The 22,192-nt window shown below is 39.2% G+C and overlaps 1 protein-coding gene across 8 annotated transcripts in view; it reads right to left on the bottom strand.

The window, feature by feature from the left end:
* Nucleotides 1-21,503, bottom strand: part of DCUN1D4 (defective in cullin neddylation 1 domain containing 4) — a 38,520-nt gene extending 17,017 nt beyond the window's left edge. For 4 of the 8 annotated variants that reach the window (XM_026078620.1, XM_026078622.1, XM_026078623.1 and 1 more), the window contains exons 1-5: nucleotides 21,414-21,503; nucleotides 12,075-12,145; nucleotides 11,070-11,109; nucleotides 4,967-4,996; nucleotides 3,587-3,701 (exon numbers count right to left, since the gene is read on the bottom strand). In XM_026078620.1, the coding sequence (XP_025934405.1) occupies nucleotides 3,587-3,701; nucleotides 4,967-4,996; nucleotides 11,070-11,109; nucleotides 12,075-12,145; nucleotides 21,414-21,438 (281 nt within the window). In that variant the 5' untranslated portion in view covers nucleotides 21,439-21,503. Of the gene's footprint in view, nucleotides 1-3,586; nucleotides 3,702-4,966; nucleotides 4,997-7,103; nucleotides 7,954-11,069; nucleotides 11,110-12,074; nucleotides 12,146-15,132; nucleotides 15,250-21,413 lie in introns of those variants that run through there. The other 4 variants (XM_026078621.1, XM_026078627.1, XM_026078626.1 and 1 more) reach the window with 4 other exon arrangements.
* Between the last annotated feature and the right edge of the window lie 689 nt (nucleotides 21,504-22,192).

Raw genomic sequence — 22,192 nt, 5'->3', positions numbered from 1 at the left:
TACTGCTTCAGAGAATACTGAAGGTCAAACAGGAACACTAGGGTTTGCTTTCTCCATCCTCAGAGCTAAAAAGATACATGCAGAACTTCATCCTCAGAGCTAAAAAGGTACAGGCAGAATTTTTTCCCAGAGCATATGCTGTGCATATGCCTACCGGACAACAGCAAACTGAATTTCTGCCTTCACATTTAAAATTACCCTATCCATTTCTCAACCCTAGTGTGCTTCTCATCAGATACAGCAAGGAAACAAATTGCCTAGGGAGAAAAAGTATGCATTTGTCTCTTACATGTGACACATATGCAGTTACAGTGGTTCAGAATAACCTTCACTTGAAGAATATTCATCTTTATTAGTTTGACACTGAGAGTTTGAATGTCAGAACAGTGACAGCTGACTTCACTAAATGTTTCCCTATATTATAAACTAATATTCCCTTAAGGAGCTTCTGGCTTTTTCTTTTTTATTATGGCTTTTTACAGCCATTTTACTAACTAGAGAGAGGAAAGAATCTGGGACAAGGCAGGGGAAAAGCAATGCTAGATTAACCTTCCTGAAAAGAAAACCAAGAAAACCTCTCAATACTAAAGGTGCTGAAAATTTCCAAGATTATTACACTCCCATTCCCATTCTACTTTCCAGTATTAATAATATTGTGTTGACTGTGTTTTCAAAACATGCATTTTTCCACTGCAAAGCACAGAGCTCAATAAAGTTAATCTACTTTTTCATACAAATATGCTCTTATGTGGTCCATACACACATCCAAAATGAGTTAGACCTCTAGATCTAATTGCCTGAAAACACGACTTTCAGGGAAGCATTCATTCTTCATCATTCTAAGGTCCAGATATCCATCGTTATAAGACTTCTCCCCTAAGCATGATACTGGAATAAGGAGTAGAATAATTTTTTTAAATGGGACTATCAGAAAGGGGGAAAGAAAAGAAAAAAAAAAAGACATATGTTACACAGTTCATTTTTCCCTCAGGAAAAATTCTGCAAAATTCTGTATTTGGCTAGAGGCGGCAAACTAATACACAGAATTAGATAACTACACAGTGAGGACTATACTCTTTCCCAGCAACTACTTTTACATGAAACTTGCTTTACCTTCCCTGTGACTCTTTGTACTTCTACCTGTCATTAAAGAGCAATGTACAGAAGGTGACTGTTTTGCTTAACAATACAGAATCCACACAGGCTAATGTCCCTTAAAGACTTATCCCAATTTAACAGCATGCAACTTCTAGGAACTCTGTCTCTAAAATGTCAGCAGTGGTAAAGAATAGGGCACAGGTCCCTTATTCCATATATTGGCACTGGCACAACTCTTACGGTTTCTATCATTCTCTGTCCACAATGTAAGAGGAAATGTCATCGGAAATAACTAGCTCTGTCACAGTACACTGCTATAGTCGTTCCTGTTTTCAGATTCATTTCGGCTTGACACACTGAGAAGCCTGACCTCCCAAAACCAAACACAACAGGCTTGAGCTCTGTCCAACAAACAAGCATGGAAGTAGGAGATAGCATGCTCTTTGCCCAACTTGTTCATGGAACATTATAGAGGCATAAGCCAGATCTTAAGAAATCCTTCCTGGAAGGAAAACATAGCTCTAAGACTGAGCTAAAAGTTCAGCAGATTAATTCATATTGCTAGTCATGCTGAAATAATAATTGATAATTTTCTTGAAGGTAAAACAAAAGAAATGAAACTTATACACAGAAAAGCTGGGGAAGACCCCAAATCTTTGGAAGCTAAGAAGGAAGACTGACAAAAACTGGAACCACATTACAGAGAAGGATATTACCCTGCTGCTCATGACCAGCAGGTCTGGTTTTACCTCTACTTCTAAAAGCAGGCTGAAGGGTCTCTTAAGAAAGCCTTAGATGACAGCAGAACGAAGACTAAGTCTATTAGTAATAAGCTGAAAGGCAGATATAACAAAAGTCTTTAAATTATGCTTTCAAAAAGTTGAAAATGTGTGTACGTACTACTGATACTGCTTAGAGTAAGAAATTAGCTTCTCATCATTTACTTATTACTTGGATTAAACAAATCTGTATCTCTTGCTTACAAATAGCCTTACACTCTTGGGGTTTTTTTGTTTGTTCTGTCCTCCTGTCTGCATCTCAGCAAAAGGAGAGTTAAACTATGTGAACATCTCTACTCCAATGATATAAACATTTTTTTCTTGTTTCACTTCCACACTGTATGCCTATCTTTGAATAAGCTGTAGTGTCTCTCCTCTGTCAACTAGTTAGCTCTTGTATTTTATTACTTCTGAAAAGCAGCAAAAAGTATTAAGATGATGTACTGCTTTTTTTCTTGCTAGCACTGCATATGCAAAGCAATGAAAGGGAGAGTCGAAATCTTTCTTCTTCTGCATCAACAGGTCATTTAATAAATGCTAGTGCAGTTACAGTTGTGCAAACCTATTTAACACAGTGGAGTTATAGAGGCATAACCAGAGGCTTAATTTGGCTACCAGCATTTTTCTTACTTGTGCTAGTGAATAAAAAGGAAAGCACCCAGCCTAAGTCTGATATTACAATCAGATTTCAGGCTGAGAGTTAGGAAAAAAATACATCTTTTTACCTTTTTGAAGATRCTTGTTATGGAAGCATGTGTTTTCTAAGTCACCTGTGATACATGAATGTAATAGAGCTCAAATTCTACTGGGTGACAAAGTGGCAAACAAGCTTCCTGGTTGTACATGTCACTGCCTTTCAATGTCAGGACAGTTGCATACTATAGCCCTTCTACTAACATATGATGGCACCTACTGTGTAGGAGTTTGCCATCCTGTACTCCCAAGAAGCTCTGAATTTAGTGCATAAGTAATGAGTGTCCTGCACACAAGGAGTATACTGAATGATTGAGGCCGACTGAGCATACACAGGAAGTCCAACATTTCCAGAAGTGCCAGCTATGCAGCACCTATGCCAAAACTATACACTGCTCATATGCACAGTTATTGCCCACTTGTGTTTGTGTTGTCTAGAGGAAAGAGGGAAGCTGAGTAGTACCACCTCAATGACCACTCCACCAGTGGCTATCACTTTGCCTGGACAATCCTCACCCTTCCATTACACAATCGGTATAAAACCACAACAAGACAGGGAGAGGCTAGGACTCCAGGTAAGACAGTGGCTCAGAGTGAGCTAAAACCACATTCCCTTTTCTGACAGGCTGTAGACTGAGCACGCCAAATCTAGATGTTATGTGTATATATATATATATATACACACACACACACACACACAATATCGTCATGGGAAGATATTAATTATACTCATCGAAAGCTCATTTTGAACAAACAAGTACGTCTATTTTTACAGCTGGGGAACTAAAGCAAGGCAAAGTTCCCTACAAGCTTTTTGTATGACTAGGAAAAGGTGAAATACAAATTGAACTTAGATGTGCTTATTCGTATCCAGTAGTTCAACCACAGGCCATGGCTCCACACTGAGAATCCAATCAAATCTGAATACCATTTCTATTAGTATTTGAACACACAATCGTATCAGCTAATCATCTTTAGATATTCCATCAGTCTTAGCTCATGGTAAGATGACATACCCATCATGTCTACTTTTCTTAGCAGATAAATCATCTCCTGCTGCAGGTCTCCTCTTTTTCCTTGGAGGCATCACTTTACTAAAGCAGTCTGATGAACTGCAAGACCGAAGACTTCCTACAGAGGGAATTAAAAACACCAGTACAAGTAATGAAACTGTTGCAGACCAGTTAAACTGTGGCCACTAATAGGCATATTACAAAGGGAAGGGGAGGGAGGAAGTTAACAGATTCAAAAATTACAGAAGAAATGGTCTCCTTTCAAGAGAAAAACCTATCTTACTTTTATACGATTTTCTATGATCAGATTTAAGTTAAAGGCTAGTGCTACTTCACTCTAACAAAAGGGAAGAACTAAGAATATACCAAAGAAGTACTTCAATCCTCAGAGAGACATCCTAATTTTCAGTCATTTATTCAAATCAGAAGTTATAAGATTTGTTCATTACTTTTTGAAACACAGATCTGTCCCAAAAACTAGAGCACCATACCTCCAGAAAACAGAATCTTTTTATTTTTAAGCTCAAAGTTTTTTGTGATATAGAGAGCAAGGGGTAGGGAGGGTTTTGGTTGGATTGGGGTGTGGGGGGGGAAGAAGGTGAGACACTCAGCAACTGCTAGGAAAAAAATAAGTAGCTGCATCATTTGGATTGGATTCACTCAAAAGGTGAAGTTCCACAAGTAGGAAACAGCAAATTTAAGACACTGATGCAATCAAAAGGCAGTTTTTTCCCTCCCCCTTTCTCAGCTGCATGCTCCTGCTTCTCCCTTGTCAGCTCTGGTGACTCTTCACTGTGCCAATCCTGCTCACCAAACCTGTTAATTAAACACAGCCAAAAAATAGCAACTTTCTGTGTATTAGCACAAGAAAGAGCACAGAACCAGCCCTTTTGATCGCAGCAAGTTGTTTAACGGGCTTTGCTGTCCCATAAAAGCAATAGGCTGACACTCAAGGCAAAATTTTTCCTACTTTCATATACTGAGGACCACATGGACACCTGAAAAAGGTGTAAGAGGAGTGCAAAGAGCTATCAGATCAAAGCTCTAAGTGTTATGCAGAGAATTTAGAAAGGAAAGGAAGAGAAAGGTGAGGTATAAAATCCAGACACAAAGCAATGCCAAAGAAACTTGCAAGAAAATATGAAAAACTCCAGCATGCCTAATCTACCCTCTCTTAGCTTCAGCAGCATCCAGGTATAGCTGTGTTTTATTGTTTATTAAGATGCCTCAAAAATCTTTTTTTTTTTTTTTTTTGTTTTTAATCACAGCGAAAGAGGCAAACAATAAAACTTCATCCACTTTTGACATTAAGGCCAAAGACTGAAGTTAGAGGCCCAATTCCCAACAAAAACTGATGGCTTACCTAAAAACTGATATGCTTACCTATTCTTCGTATCTTTGAAAGTCTCTCTCCTGTTATAGGAGAAACAGATGTAAGGAACCTTACAGCCCCACAGGCTTTGCTACATGTATTTTTTTAAAACATGCACTGAAGCTATTATGCATACACAGTATGCATATGAAAATATGTATTTTTCCAATATTAGGCAAGATGTTCAAATTATTTTTCATATTAAGATGAACTAATTTGGTTTCAACTAATAAAGCTTGCCCACTTAGCATGTCTTCTTTGGTCTTACCTTTATCGTTTATTAAGAATAAATCTCTCTCGTTCAAGAAATATTCTCTCCAATTCAAAAATTCTTCCTACATATTCCTTTTTTTTTTTTTTTTTTCCTCCTTCAAGCACTGCCTCCCCACCACCACCACCACCACCCCTGGCCCGCCCCACATCCTCCCAGGAAAGCATGGCCACACCTACACTAAGACTATCTTTTAGAAAGAAAGCTTTAAGCATACTGTACGTTCAAATTATAATTTAACTGGTTAGCAAAAAACCTCCAAGCATTATATCCCATAAACTCCTATCGCAGAGTGATGCAAGACATGAAAACATCAGAATGGCTGTTTCAGAAAAATGCATTTCTAGAAGCACTGTCCAGAACATATTACAAAATGAAATTAACAGTAATGGCATTCATCATCTTCTCAACGATATCAGAAATAGTTGAAACAGGTAAAACAGACACTGTCTAAAACAAAACAAAAAAAATTACTAACCCAGACTAAAGAAACTAAGGGAACCTAACCTGCTGAATGTCATTTGTTCCATCTTGTCATGCCTGCAAATTAATACTGCAAAACTGTATTCCTGCAAGTTACCAAAAGTGTGATCCTTTATTGCTCTTTAAATCAAGTTTCTGAAGACTCTGCCAGTAAGCATTTATCTGAAAACCTACACAAACTAAAAACACTTAAGATGACAGTAGAACTTAACAGATGGTCAGAGACTGCCAACAGATTCAGACCTATGAACAAAGTAAGACACACACTAAATTTAATAAATGAAAAATGCATGTTAATGAACACCTAGTGTTGGAAAATATATATGAGCCTGAGTACTTGAATACAACCCGTAGCTATCTCCTTTCCTTTGAGAGCAATTTGATTCAATTGTTTGTATTCATACTTTTTTTTTTTTTTAATAAAAAAGACATTTAAAAACATGTGGCCATATGCATTGGATACTGGTAAAATGTAACACCACTACCACCCAAAAACCAGAAAAACCCAGCTTGTCTAGTTTAGTCCTCCTAGTGCTTTGTAATTTTATTGGATAAAGAAATATGCAAGGTCTCAGTAAGAAGAGAAGCAGCAAAAGACGGTTAAAAAAAAGTTCTAGAATGGAAGAATCATTTTGTTAGATCTGCAGCCCCAGATACCTAAGAAATCCCGCATGAAGTCCTTTTCTCATTAAATGATAGGGCATTTTTAGGAAGACCTCCAAATTTGATTTAAAGGCTTAAACTGGCAGTAGAATTCATCATACCCCAATTACTCCAATGACTCTCACGAAAAACCTGTGCCCTTTCTTGGTTTGAATGTATCTAGTTGTAGCTCTCAAACTGACAGGAAAGGGAAGAAAAGAGATAGCTCAGAAATTTTTAAGTAGCTATTAAATGCACATGCACCCACAAGGACACAAAAAGACACCAGGTGAACAAACATATTGCATATGCTCTTAAGGATTTAAGATTTTAGTAACTGAGTTTTAGAACAAGTCTTCACTGTGATTTAATTGCTGAATGATCTACATACTACTAAAAATCATAGTATAAGGACATTACTTTAAAAATATTTACTTTTGTCATTAGAATCAGTTTGAAGAGCAGTTATTACTTCCCTGTAACAGATTTTGAAAGTTAAACAGGCAGGATATTTCTATCTTTTACTTCTATCTGAGGATTAAAAACTACAACAGTTTGGGGGGGTTTTTTGTTCCAGGCAAGTTCTTATTTGACAGATTAATATTAATCTTTTTTTTACACAATTCTTTCTAATTTGAAGTGTAATCTCTAGGTCTGGCTTTTCATAACTAACCTCTGTTGCCACACGCCTGATCATCTGTAAACACAGCTCCCTCTGACTTCATGTGAAGTTTGACAGAAACTTTACTTACCAAGAGCAGCTTCTCTGATGTGATTTTCTTCATAGTTTCTTACTGCTGGGTCTCAACTCAAGAATGGCAGAACCCTCCTAGTTCTCACTGTTTTTTTGACACTTGAAGCTAGCATTTGCAAGGTAGAGCCTCCGAATGGCTGCTGAATAGGCCACCATCAACCAAAAGCCTGCTGAGTATAAATGCTGTATGCCAAATGTTCTATTCAATACTTCCAAATTTGCAGAAGACAAAGTTACCAAAGAGAAATATGAACTCCAGAGCTAAAATTCATCCACGAAATTTAAAACAATATGCAAGATACGCACCACAAGGGAAGGACACTCCTAAACAACAAAAAAAACAGACCAAAAAAAGTGGTCAATAAATAAGAATCCTACAAACTGCGTCCTTAGAGAAGTGATTTACAGACATATAATTTTCACCTTCTCTCAAGATAATGCCTGTGAATAATCCTGCTCTTCTGACGCTTAAGTAGCTTGAGGGATGTTTCAAAAGAAAACTAATTAGAAACTGTGAATGCTGAAGCAATTGGAAAGGCATAGCTGCTCACTTAATGATATAACAAGACCACCATGAACAGGGTTAATCATGATTTTTCAAAAACAAGATGAGAAAACCAAGATACTCATCAAAACATCAAACACAACTTGCAATCTTGTTGTAAAAGCCTGTATACTGAGAAAAATGTTATCTCCTCCATCTTGAATTCCACACTACTGAATTGTTTCAGACTCAAGAGTGTTTTCTTCTCTAAAAGGAAAAAAATAAAATAAAATAAAGAGTAAAGGCAAAAGGTTCCACAAGCTCTACTCCAAGGACAGCAGTGAAGCTTTGTTTTGTTGAAGACATTATCTCCTTATTTTAAAACAGCCAGCTGACAACAGGAAATTTTTACCTTAAAAGACATTTTAGTCAGGATAGCTGAACAAGTCACAGCTTAATAATCAAATAATAACTTTAACTATTAACAAGTTGCTAGTTCTGCAGTCCTGACAGAAAAGCAACTATTTCAAATTCTAGCGAGACAGAATCTTCCAAGTTAATGCATATAGATAGTAGAAAAAAAGAAGTTGTTTTCACAACATGACTGTGATTCTTACTGCTAGATGAGGCCAATAAGGCAAAGGTCCATACCACATTTACTATCTATCTTATTTTTCAAATGCTAATGTTTTATGAGACTGCAGTCATAACTGTGACTGATATCTTGAAGTGAGGACTGTGTTTGCTCCCAAATCATTGAAGGTTTTCGGAAAACACTATCTTGGGCTCCGAGAGATTTAGGTTCTGGAAGAAGATCTGGATAATACTTACAAAAGATATAATTTGTTTAAAGTAATTTAGATATTCAGTAAATTTATTGTTAGCTCTGAAACAACTGCTTTGAAATAAATTTATGATCCCATTAAAAGCTCATTATAAATGTTGACCTAAAGTTGAAATATTCCGTTTTTCTAAATAGCTTCTAGAGGTCTCAACCAGATTTAAACATATGTATTTCTGATCTCCAAAATAGGACCAATACTGTATTAATATTAACAAGGACACTTATGTCAGGAAAAAAAAAAAAATCTTTAAGGATCAGACTTGCTCCAAAAGATTCAGAGTATAAACAAACATCTCTGAGACAAAAAGTCATCTTTATATGAGTTTGGCAACACTGAAGGAATATTTTGTGACAGATTATTAACATGACTTTCAAATGCATTATTGGCATAGAACCTCAAATAATCTACAGCACCTATGCAGCTCTATAAATTACATAACAAAATTAATAGGATCTGACACTCCTCAGCATGATTTGCAATCCATAACACTGGAAAATATAAGTTATAAACTTTAAGCATGTAGGGATTAAACAATTTGCAAAAGTAGTTTTCTTTAGATTTACATAGGGCTCTCCATCAAGATGTTCCAAAAGTGTCAAGTCTCACATGAACTGGACACTCAAGACCACAAATAAAGTGACTATTCTGCACTATATACACAGAAAGCCAGAATAACTCCTTGCATGAATACTTGTCCTCTTATGAGGAAAACCAAGCACACACTGACTGAATTCAAGGCTTGAAGTTATGCAAGCAGTGTGGCTTCATCTTTTTTCTACAAAGAGATAAAAAACAGGACAAAAGCATAGGAAACACTGAAATGAAATCAGAAGATGAGGAGCCAAGTCAGTAGCAACCCCTACTTTCAGTTCTCATTTCATACTTCTTCCTGGTTTGAAGGATTATAATCTTCTGCAACTATTATAAAAATAACATTCTTTACCGGGATTTTGTGCCCAAGCTCATTTAATGGACATGTTTAAGCTCTTGAAACAGCTTAATCGAAACAACACATGTAGGCAATAGGATAACCATGAACATTGGAATAAAGCAGTTCATTAAAATCAACATGCTCAAACATCTTCCAAGCAAGAGAATGAGAGCTCTGAGGTCAATTTCTTATATTGACCTTTAGGACCAAAGTGCCAGGCAAGACATGAGACAAATTCCAAACACCTGAAGCATTCCTACTCATTCTGATCAGTGACAGAAGGGAACTACATCAAAACATTGGTTTTCATGCTTCACAACAGATTTTTGTAATCAAAAGTAAACAAAGATTACAGAACATCTGTACCGAACATCTTTTCATACATGAAATCATTACATCTCTGGCTTTGTACTGAGCATCTAGACCGTTACAGAGAAAATTCTGAGACCTTCATCCGGAGATGCAAGAGGACGTGAGCTCTAATGTGAGCTCTAACATATGGACAATAAAAACTTCAAGACTCTTGAAACTACATGCCTCAACCCTCTTGTGCAGAGGTTTTTATTTACAAATCACTAAGCACACCAAGGGAAAGTATTTGATAGAACCCTTTCAGAGTAGGGCAAGATGGTTCAACTATCAAACAAAATCACCTTTCAACATAGGGAGGATGGTGTACAAGTCTGAAGTGAGCCCTGTCAGATCCCAGACAATTCAGGCTGTGCATCTCTTCTCACTGCCCTAGGCCAAGAGTGTGCTAGATTTATAAACGTGTCCCAGCAGTATAGAGGAAGAGTTGACATCACTCTACACTCTTCTCTAGCGCTCAGGGTAACATCTGCAAACACAGCTAGCACGTCAGGATAGAGAAAATATTAGACAGATGGTAAGACAGATACAGTCAGTTTTAAAGAACTGTTCTGCTGAATGATCAGGGCTTTAAGCCAGTAAGTCATTTTCCTTTCCCCATAGGTATCATGCCTGAAACAAAGATAAAGGAATTCAAGGAATACGCCAGCTCATAAGTAACAAGCACAAAGGAGGTAACAAAAGTTGCAAGGCATCAAGTCACAAAGCACAAATGCTGGTGAATCAAGAATAGCAGCAAGCTAGTACCAAGCACCTGAGATGGAGGCCTCAAAACCTACAACAGTTTACTAACTAGAAAACAGATTTGGAATCAAGAAATAACCCTCCAACATTTCTTGAAAATCTGCACAAGAAACAGGAACAAGTTTCTGAATCAAAACTACTCAAGGAAATATTTGGGTTGTTTGGAGCACAGCATTTAAACCTGGTCACAGGCAACACAATAACTAAAAGAGGTCTTGCTTCTGCTCTGTTCTCACTAATGCTCTTTCAAGAGTCAAAACACTGTAAGAACATGGATAATATCCTACTAGTCTAATGGGTTGAGTTCAAGGAGTGAGAGAAGTTATCCATAAGGTGTTCTAAAGAACTTATACTAAGAAATAGCAAAATGACAGATATCACTGAAACCTATGGGAGCTCTTCACAAATGGAGAAATTAAAAGCATGAAAATTCATTTTGAAGACATATTTGAAGACATAACTTAAAAAAAATCCTGACAGTTGGTCTCTAAAATTCCTTTAGCTTTCTAAAATATTAGTTTCAATAATTTTAGTGAGACTTCTTTTATGAAGCATCTTTAAATATATTTCTTCTATGTCCCTATTAAATACCTGTCTGGTGATCGTCTTGAGCAACGTCCTCTGTCAGATTCTGCAAGAGAAAAGGAATGATACAGTTAAACGACATAGTAATCTTCACTTCTCAGTAATGTTTTTAACTTTTAGTTGATATATTAATGAATTCATCTTCATTACTTGAAAAGTATCTAGCTAAGACTGTAGAACACTTGTGTTTTCAGTTCATATTCATCTAAAAAGTTACCCTTGCAAATGTAAAAAGTTCAAGGATGACCTGTTAAGTAATTTTAAAAAATATTTTTGAACATGTTTGATCAAAAATATAATCAAACTAGGTTTGAAGAGTAGAAATAATTATCCATTGGGTGGAGAATTTTGCAGTGCTGTTTTAAGCAATTCCATTAATAAATGTCAGCAATAGAAAGTTTAACTTTACTATAAAAATGACTGTGTTTAAAAATGAACACAAAGTGTTCTCAAGAAAACTCATTGAAAACTGACTGAAATCTCAGAAACCAGTTACCCTCTTTTTTGGACAGCATCTTTCCCACTAAATTTGCAGTGTACAGCCAGAAACTATATACGAATTTCCAGCTACGGCTGCAATAAAAATAAAATGTAAACGCACAGCCAACAAGCAGGGACGGTTTTCAAAAATTCTTGCTTCATTCTGCATAAGAGGACAGTTCATTCATTCAATACATTTCCACAAGAATTGTAAGGAATTGTATAGTGATGATTATTATAATTACCTGATATATCTGGGAAACCTTACACAGAAACAACATCTATTAAATCCGATATTGCAGTGAAGGCTCCACTCTGACCCTTGGAGTATAATTGTTCAGTTTTTATTACTGCTACTTATCTTTTAATTCACTAGTTTCAAAACCCACAGCCATCCCTTTACTCATTCTCCTCCTATACAAAAAGACAGTAACAGTGTTTAAAAATGTATTCACTTAATGAGTTCAACCACAAATATATTCTGGACTAAAGCCCCAGCTACTCTGTTGAAAGAAAATGGCAAGTCCTTACCAGCTTATTGAGGGTGTGGTAAATCTTGTGAATATTTGCCAGTGTTGATAGGTGAGAGTTCAGTTGAAAATCTAGAGTGGGGAAAAATAAAATGTTATTTTTTCTGATTTCTGGCTCCAGCAACTGAAATTTCCATACATTCTGTCCATTTAATAAAATCATCAGAAGACTATAAAATAAAAGCTGAACCAACTCTTTCAACATCAACATTTTCAACACACAACAAAAACCAGTAAATGAAATCTGCAAAAGAAATCTTATATATGCTTTTTTTCTTAAGATATGGATTATCCCCACCGAAATAAAATTATAACCAATTAAAAATTATGTTAAAAATGAAACATTAAGTATTTACAACATTTTTATATTCTTTTAAAATGAGAATCATTATTACAGATCTTTCATACTACCCAGTCCTTCTCTTCCATCTATTCCAAAAACAGTTTAATTGCCCTGTCACATTTAAAATCATTACTAAAGACACTGTTTTAAGTTAGTTTGTTAATATATATGTACCTGTGTTTATACTAATTTCCTTGCAAAACTAAGTGACTGGAATACATTTACAAGTCTGAAACATGACTTTGTATAATGAGCCAAAAGTCACAATACAGCAATTGCTAAGATCAAAACCAGCTAAATTCAAAATAAAAAAGTTCTGACACCTCCTGTAAGAAGCCTTAACGTTACTTGCATGCACAGAGATAGAACACTTGAGTTTGCTTCAGTTGCAAAAGCGACAGTCTAATTTTTCCCCTACGTTTAAATTCCATACTTTTGCTAGAAATATGTTAGGAACAAAACTAGAAAAATGGTGATTTCCAAAAAGATCAAATGTGATCCAGCAACAGAGCATGCAAGCCAACAAGAAGCTGGACACAGACCATCTGAGAAGATCAAAACCAGCTAACTACTATAAAACATTTATATTTAAATTAAATCTAATTAGCTACCACACTAGAACTTGTGCACAAAAATGCTTTCATTAAATAGCTAGAGACATACACTATCTAACAAGCATAGTATTGCAAGCAAAATTCATCTATACACAAAGAGCTATATATGCCTAGTGTCACTGCTATCAGTTACCACATGAAAGCATTTCTACCTGGCGACATCTAATCTGGCTTTCCCATTTGCTGATACATGACATAAGTAATGTCAAAAAAGTAATTCTCACATTTCCATCCTTAGCATTACCAAAGAATGCTCTCAAAATGCACTGAAGATGACCCAGAATCTGAGGACAAACAATAGTTAACATTAAATATCAGATCCCCAGGACAGTGGACAACACTGCTATACAATTAAGAGGTGTACTGGCAGGAACTGCCTGCTGTAAGGCGTACTTGTTACACATATTGATAAGGAACTCTCTCACCACAGCGGCTAAAAAAAATTTCAAACGATACATTTAGGAATCACAGGTTTCATTTCACTATGTCAGCTAGAGAGAGGTCATCTCACTAATGTCACTGTCTATTTCTTAACATACTTTCACAGTTCATCACCATAGCAATAAAATACATAGAAATCAGAAGTACCAAAGACAGAATTCCCAGCTTCAGATATACTCATCTTTATTAATTCAAAGACAATCCATATCTTGTTATCAAGATACGGTAAGATGATCTTGAACAGGGTGCTAGATTTTTCTTCCATATTAAATGCTCAATTAAGTTCCACTTTTGCTAGTCAAACAATACTAAGCAGAACCATGCTGCAAAAAACAAAGCTGAGTTACTTGGCCAACTATTCAATTTGACATGACAACAAGAACCAATAAATAAATAAATAAAAATAAAAAGGACAAGAGCCATTCCTAGAAGATTAAGATTAAAATATGATTTTTATGATTTTTTTAACTGCCAGATCAGGTGAAGCTTTTCAGAATATGAACTAAAAGATTTTCCCAGTTGCCCTAAGATCCACAAAGAACATGAGTCTTCAGAGAAACCAGTTATATTTCGAGTTAACAAGCTGAGAATAATGAGCAATTATTCTATTCTAAATTAATATTAAACAGTAATTTTGGATAGTACATTTAAAAGTAATACACAAAATATTTTAAAACTAAGACTACGTGTAAGGTATTGCCCTTAAAATAAAAGTCCTAGGGACTTTCAAACACATCATTCATAGTAGTTTGTTTCACATATCCACTGGGAATATCCTTACAATTTTAAGCCGTTACTTAAAAAGCAGTTTATATAATCATAAAGGATTTAGAGGGATTACACAAATATATTTTACAGTTCTTATCTAACAGCCATCACATCTTAGTTCCACAAAAATGGTTTATTCACATGAATACTGAGGTTATTGTAAAAGAAAATAATTTTAATTCTAGAATGAAATGACAGTCCAAATTTTTCTCTTTTCTACAGGGTAAGCTTGCAAAGTAGGGATACTACTCAAACCTGAAAACGGGATTCTTTATTTTGGTTACTGTTATGAAAGCAAAGTTGAGCAGTAGCCAGTACATTAGGAAGTTAAATTACAGCTCAAGTCACCTTCTGAACTGCTCACAGTGGTAGGCATACCCATAGTGCGAGCAATATGCAGCAAGTATCCTATGCCATTTGAAACGGCGTATTTTGGAAAACGTTGTTGAAGAACCACAATCTGGAAAAGAATATCTCCCATTCTGGCATCACCTTGCAAATTAGCAAAGGGACAATCGCACAGTCTACAGGACAGGACAAGTGAGCTGATTTAACAGCTGGCTGCAGCTGGAAGGCTCAGAAACACTCTCTCCCCCAACTCCAACTTCCAAATTTGCTTATGCAGCCTCTCAGCTGGGCTTCCCTCTAGTGCCTGCCTGACCCCCTTGGTCAGCCCAGCACGCTCTCAGGAATCTTATTCCCCTGCAAAATCCTGCCAGTTCAGTGGTCTGAACCAGATCACCAGGGACGAATAAGCAGAGTTAGAGCGAGACAGGAAAGGACATCACAGATGGGTGCAAAACTGTCTCTTTTGTCAGCAGCAATCTGTTAAAGCAAAACAGCTGTCCATTCAAGCCCCACTATGAGTAGACATACCACATGAAACTACCTACTCAACAGCAGGTTGCATGAGTTTTCACGTAAGGAAAGCCATCATGTGCGAAGATATTTTTCACCTGAATGGAAGAGCTTCAAAACACGTGAACTGGTCAGAAACTACTCTGTTTTTCCTGCAGAAAAGGGAAAATATTTTGTAGCAAAATACCATGCAGTTTAATGAGCTGGGACCAAAAGGAGGAAAGCTACTTGCTTTGTGAATGTTGAAAAAAGATATGGTGAAATGTTTCCTAAGGTACGGATTTTAACAGGAGTGGTGTATGTCAAACAAATATATCTATTTTTGTTGATTAACTTCTATTTTTCAGGTAGATGTTAACTTACTTTTAACAAGAATCAAGCAACTAAAATTCCAAATGCCATTAAATATTTTGTAACAGTTTAGAATGTAACAGTCAAATTAAAAAGTATTGGTAAAAAAAATTGCAAATCCAGTATCACACAAAATGGGAAAGAAAAGAAATGCCAGAATCAATCCAAAAGCATGGGATTTAAGCCTTGTCTGCAGTTTAGCATACAGAGCAAGTGTTAAAGTCTAGGTTAGTCAATTAGTCATGATCATACAATATAAATGTAAAAAGCAAACAGCTTAAAAATAACTTTTTAAAAAAGTGTTAGCATTAAGATTTACACTAAGAATCTAGCAGTTATGGAGAGGCAAAAGAATGCACAGCTCTTTGGGCTTGTTTCCGTAACAAACTGGAAGATAAAAAAATCATTCTATACTCCCCTCAACAAAACAAACTTAAGAAATGTAATGAACAAGCAAACAAAAGCAATTAAAATATTTAAGATAAGTGAATAGTATAGGTGAGTGAAACTTGAGCACTCAAGTTTCCTCTCCAAAATGTACAATCTTAAAAGGTTAGGTCAGATTTTTTGAAAAAACTGATTGTGCTGTAATTCTGATGGGTGGCAATCATGTGTTGTAAAACTATTCAAATGAAACCACAACTGAACACCTAAAGTAGAGTATTTTCCACCTATGTGCCTACATGCACATAGACAAGTACATGTCTGAGCTAAAACTTAAACTTAGTTCCTGCTGTCAAAATTATCATCTTAAAGCTTGGACAAGATAGAAAATTTAAAGAATAGAAGGAATTCATGTGATAAGATTCTAACTGAAAAACAGTAAGAGTTGGAACAAACCACAGCTACTGGTTGCATTACAATCTACTACAAAATTAGCAATAGTATTAAATCAGACTCAGTCGTAGACTCCAAGTTTCCATTAAAAGCTTCTGGTGTATTTATTTGAGCAAATGGAAAATCCATACAAACTCTTGCAGTAAACATATTTCTGAAAGTATTATACTAGACTGATATGTCATTAATGCTACAGATACAACTCTGCATTAAAAAATTAAGTATGCAAGTAGCTGTCGTAGTTTTTGTGACTGATAAAATAAATCTGACTGTTTTTAACTCAGTACAAATATCTTGGGTAATTTGTCATCAGTTTCTCAGAAAATAACGAAAGAGAAAACATGTACTAGACAGACTCACTGCTGAAAAATAAAATGTAGTGTTTATGCTTTTACTTTTATTTAGTATAATCCTTTTTCAAATAATAGAACTGGAGTAAACTTGTAGTGATAGGGGAAATAATGGTTCAAAATACTGTCTCCTTAAACAGTTTTAAGCAAGGTTTGCTTATCCAGAGAAATAATCATTTGCTCCACAGTCTACTTACAGAATTATCCTAACAATAAGATAATCTAAAGATTAAGGAATTTAGAAGGACGCATTTGAAATCTAGAATTGGTAAAAGCCTTCCATAGCTATGTTAATGAAGGAGAATTTCTATATTCATTATTGAAAGGAGAAAACATGAGAAAGATGCGAATCAGAAGGTTTATTTTCACTTGCACAGAAACACAACAATGCACCCAAAACCAGAGATTCCCAAAGGGCAATACACAGCAGCCAGGAGCTGACTCTGCATTCCTGTCAGAGAATAAGGACTCATTTCCAATTTCTGTAGCCGAATCTGCCAGGGCTGCAGCAGCCTCCACTCAGGGCCACTGGAGCCTCAGAAGGCACAGCTCTCCCCGTCTATGCTACAAGAGCAGACCTGGGGTAAGAGGCGGCAAACTAGAAAGGGCTAGAAAAGCGGGCTCTCCCCTGATTTAGTAGGGTTTAGCATAAGGCTTGATACAGAAAATAAGAAAGAAAATAGAAGTAAATCCCAGTCTGGACAGTGAGGGCATCCAATTAAAGGGAAAGACAAGTGGGACAATCCATCCTAGCCTGAGGAGCAACACAGGGGCAGTGCTGCAGGCACATTTCCTCCCACACATGTGCACACCAACCATCACCAAGTTCGGAACTACTGCTGATGCCAACGGTATCCTAACCCATACTTGCAAATTTGGGTACATTACTACACACTAGAAATATTCTGAAGCAAAAATAAAGAGTGATTTAAACTATTAAACACCACAACTTGTGTACTGACTAAATATATTCGATAAGCATTCCTAATGGAGATTCTTGCCAGAATAAAACAAAGCTGGAATGACTGGCCACAGTTGGATAAGAATGACTAAAAGCAGTGGATAATTAGAACTAATTTTAATCCATTTCTAAAGCATACATTACCAAACCAAATAGCATTTCAGTGATTCATGTTACTCAAGCTGTGAACTGACCCTCTTTCAGTCTACAATTCAAGAACACAGTAAGTCTACCTACAAGGTTTTTAATACAGAATCAAGATTTTACAGCCATTTGATGCAAACTGTTGATCTGTCTAAATCTCACTCTGTCATCAAATTCATTCAAAAAAGGTCAACAAGTTAATTTTGTAACAGCAGGTGCTGCAGCCATAGAGTAGTTTGTCCACAGTACTCTAACTTCATGCCAGATTAGATGTCATCTGTCATCCTACAATGGGCATAAAGCCAATAAAAACTTTGTATCTTGTGCTCTAGCTAATTCAGCAGAAATGCAACCCTGTCCAGATCAAGTACGCACTACCAGGGTATCCAGCACTATACGGATCTGTTATACATCACTATGGAGCTTCAACAGCCTACAAACAGTTATGCCAGTCAAAGATATTACTGCCCCAGCTGTTGGTTTCTTCCTCCCTGCCAAAGGTTACAGTTCTCACAGCTCTGCCAGCTGCACCCGTCATGGGAGCACTCTCTAATCCACTTCAGGCAAAAATCAACCATGTTAGTTTAGACAATTTAAAAAAGTGGCAAGAGCTAACTCAGATAAATTTGACTGAGTGGATTAGAGAGCGCTCCTGCAAACCACTTTACCAGTAGAGCATGGAAGCAGTAGTCTTCAGCTAATGGGCAGTAATGAGCAGCTGCAGTAGACAGTCCCAAACTAAATAGGGTCTGTGCAGCCACACTTCTGCATCAAGTGAYGCAAAAGCATGTGTCACACCAGCTGGTTCCCGAGGGCAGACTAAAGCCTTGTAGCTCCGACCATAACAATATACATTAAAAAAAGAGTAAGAAGATAGTAACTTTTGATCTCTTTATGAGCCCAAAAGAGAAATTCTGTTAAAACTCAGGCCTATGATTTCAAGTAAAACTTCTTAATGGATAGTATAAGAAAAATGCTTCCCTTAAATGTGCACGCTTCTAAACCTCAAAAAGGGTTTCTGCTTTAAGTCCTTGCTAGTCTTTCTTACTGCAGAGGAATATCACATCACCCCTACATGCTCAAATATTTAAACTGGATACAAGAGTTGTGCATTTTCATGGGATGTATGGTACTTCCTAATACAGTGCTTTTTGGAAAGCACAGGACAGACAAATCTACGCAAGTCTTCCTCTTGTGCTTGAAGATGCACACAAAACTAGGAAATGATGTTTTTTTAAAAAAAACAAGTCTTTTTTTCCAATATCCCCAAAGTGAGGGAAAAATGTAAAGAGAATGTATAGAGAATTAATAATTCATTTAAAAGTTAGCACAAGAAGTTACTCAAAGACAAAAATAAATTTATATCAAGTGCCAAAATAACACAAATAGAATCTCATCCTGCCACAAAAGACTGAAGAGAAGCAATAAGAGGAAATCTGTTTACTTGCCTAACTGAACTCATTGTATGGCCTTGCACATAGCAGACATTTCTGACTATACTTACTGGACTTGCAAGAAACTTTTAAGCAAAAGTCTGCATTAAGGGAAAAGGAAAATCGATGCTTCTCACATTATGTGAGAAAATATATATTCAGGTTCAGAAAGAAAAATTGAGACAGGGCAAAAAAGGATTAACAGAGTTTCTATAGCAAGAACAGAGAAGAATTTAAGAAGGGCTAAAAAGAAGGTTCAAAAAAAAAAAAAATCCAGAAACAGTGATAAGCCAGCTTCCATATTTGTAAAGATGTGCTACAAACACTTCTTGTTTCAAACATCTCTACTACTGAGAAAAAAAGAAAAAAGCTAGTTACAGCTAATGAAGTAAGTTAATTTAGGAAAACATTTCTATTTAAAATACCACATACACAAGGCCATGAACTGCCAAAAAAAATGGCCTAAGGTCAAAAATCCAATTATTTCAAAGGACATTCTGAAAGGGAAGTCTGTAACAGGTGAGGGATGAGAAACACTACTCTTCTCATTTTCTGCAGAGAAATTAGGAAAAAAAAAAAAGATACAAATGATCACCCTATAGTCTTCAACACCCTACATGAGAGAGCGTGGGAGTATCTGTAACTGCAGCTTACACATGCATAATAAAGGCCTACACCTTTTTTTTGGATAGTGCATATTCTAAAGAGCCTGAACAGAAGGCATGTTCTAGAATAATTATCCTTCCATTTCCAACATGAGGGAGTTATTTGTGCTTTCATAGCAACCTCAACCACCAACATATAACGATCTCTAAACATAAAAGTAAAATAAATCAGAACTACTAAAGAAATTATATAGCCTTATGAGTTGAGCTTTTAGCAGCCTGTCCCTGTCCAGTTTCTCATTTTGAGAAACACAAGAGGATTCAAGAAAATCCAGGCCTTATGCAGCATTTCTTCCCATAACTACTTTGAGGACTTTATCCAAAAGTCAGAACATCAGTCATTAATGTATGATCAAAGCTTCAATTTTCATTATCTTTTCCATAAGGTAAGTTCTGCAGTAATTAAGTGTCTCCGAGCTGCAGCTCCTTGCACAGTGAGGACATCTTCCTGCGAGATCCCACAGAAATCAAGACCGTCATTCTGCTGAGACAGCCCTGCGCTCAGGATGAGGGCTCATCTCTAGCAGAGGGGGACAGAGCCTGTTCCTCACCCACCCTACACCTAGGCGGGGATGCAATCCCCACCCTCACCTGGCAACCTGTTCATGAAACACGGTCCTGCCCGCTCTGACAACAGAGCCAGAAACCATGCGTCAGAGACAAAGCCCTCCCTACGCTCCCCCGAAACAGGCACACGAGCTTCGCTCAGGGCCGCCTGCGCCCCGCTCCCACCCCGCAGCCAAGCGCCTTCGCCCCCGGCCGCGCCCGCGGCCCAGCGCTCCCGCGGGGGCCGCGCCCCCGGCTCCGCTCCGCTCCGCGCCGCCCGCGGGGCAGCGGGCTCCGCCCCCGCCCCCCTTCGCCGCCGTGCACGCCGGGAGTTGTAGTCCCCAGCATCCCCGCCCCAGCACCGCCGCGCGGGGCGGCAGCAGAATAGACTCCACCTCCCACAATGCAGCGCGGTCCCCAGTCCCCTTCACAGCCCGTTTCTTCTGCACCGGCCCGGTGGAATCCGTTAAATTAACCGTCCCCCTCTCCCCCACTTCTCACCGAACGAGGCCGCCGGGCAGCCCCGCAGCCCGCACCCCTCTCTCCCCTCAGCGCCCCCGTCTCCCTCTCAGGCCAGCCGCGAGGGCCCACCAAGGCCTCACCAGCTCGCTGCGTTTGCAAGCTGGGTCGGTGAAACTGCGTCACAGCCGCTCAGCGCCCCCAGCCCCCACCGGCCCCGGCTCCCTCACCAGCCCCCGCCATCTCACAACCTCCCCCCGCTCCCCCTCGACCCCTCTCGCCCTGCGGGGGAGCCCACCGAGGGCCACGGGGCGCCCAGCTTCCCCATGGGGCTACTACCTCCACAGACGCCCACCCCGTCGGCGGCTCCGTGCCCACCCCAACGCCCTCCCCCGAGGCCGGGAGCCCCGTCCGCGCACTCGGCGGAGCCTCCCTGGCGGGCTGCAGGAGAAGCCGCCCCCACGCGGGTGGCRGCGACCGCCGGCGGAGAGGCTGGGCCAGTGCCCCAGGGTGCTCGCCACGGGGCGGGAGAGAGAGCATGGGCCGGAGCCCGGCCGCGCCGCTACTCACTGACAGCGGCGGCATCCGAGTGCATTTTCGTGCAGCGCACACTGCCCTGCCCGGCCCGGCTCCCTCTGTCCCTCTCTCCCAATCACAGAGCCCAAGCACGGACACCTCCCGCCCCGCCCATCGGCACCACCCATTGGCTCGAGCTGCCCTGCGAGAGCGCAAGTTCTGCTCTTCTATTGGATCAGGCACCTGCCATTTTCCTCCTACCGGCCCCGCACCTCCTTCCCCACCTGCTCTCGCCTTCCTATTGGGCAAAAAGCTGAAGCACTCCCGCCTCCCTTCACTCTGACTGGACTTTGCCGGTGCCAGTTTTTCCTGGCCTTGAAAGCGCGTGCAAAGAACACCACTTTGTGTCACCCGTGGCTCTGATTGGCTCCGAAGGGTGAGGACCACGCCCACGGCTTGATGCGTTTGGGTAAATGGAGACGGAGGGCGGGGCCACGGGACCACCGCAAGACCTTGCCGGGGCTGTGCCGCGTCGACCCGCCCCGCAGGGCACCTCCGCCGGCGGCCGCGGCAGCCTTGCTCGAGCGAGGAACCGCCCCCTCCGCGTCTGGAGCCCGTTTAACGGACGGCGGGCTCCGGCCCGAGCGGGGCACGCGCCGTTTAACGGGCTCCTGGGCCCCGAGAGCAGCGGGCCCGCCCGCGGAGCGATGGGCGGAGGCCGGTTTCCGACCGGTTTCCCCTCCGGACTGAACCGGGAACCGTCGCGGTGGCGCTTCACCGGGGCCCTGCGCGCCGCGGACTGGCCCGTGCCGTCCCGGCAGTGCTGCGGTAGG

Source organism: Apteryx rowi, unplaced genomic scaffold, assembly GCF_003343035.1.
Source record: "Apteryx rowi isolate R43461 unplaced genomic scaffold, aptRow1 scaffold_481, whole genome shotgun sequence".
NCBI classification, from domain to species: domain Eukaryota; kingdom Metazoa; phylum Chordata; class Aves; order Apterygiformes; family Apterygidae; genus Apteryx; species Apteryx rowi.
This window is presented reverse-complemented; position numbering and strand designations above follow the sequence as displayed.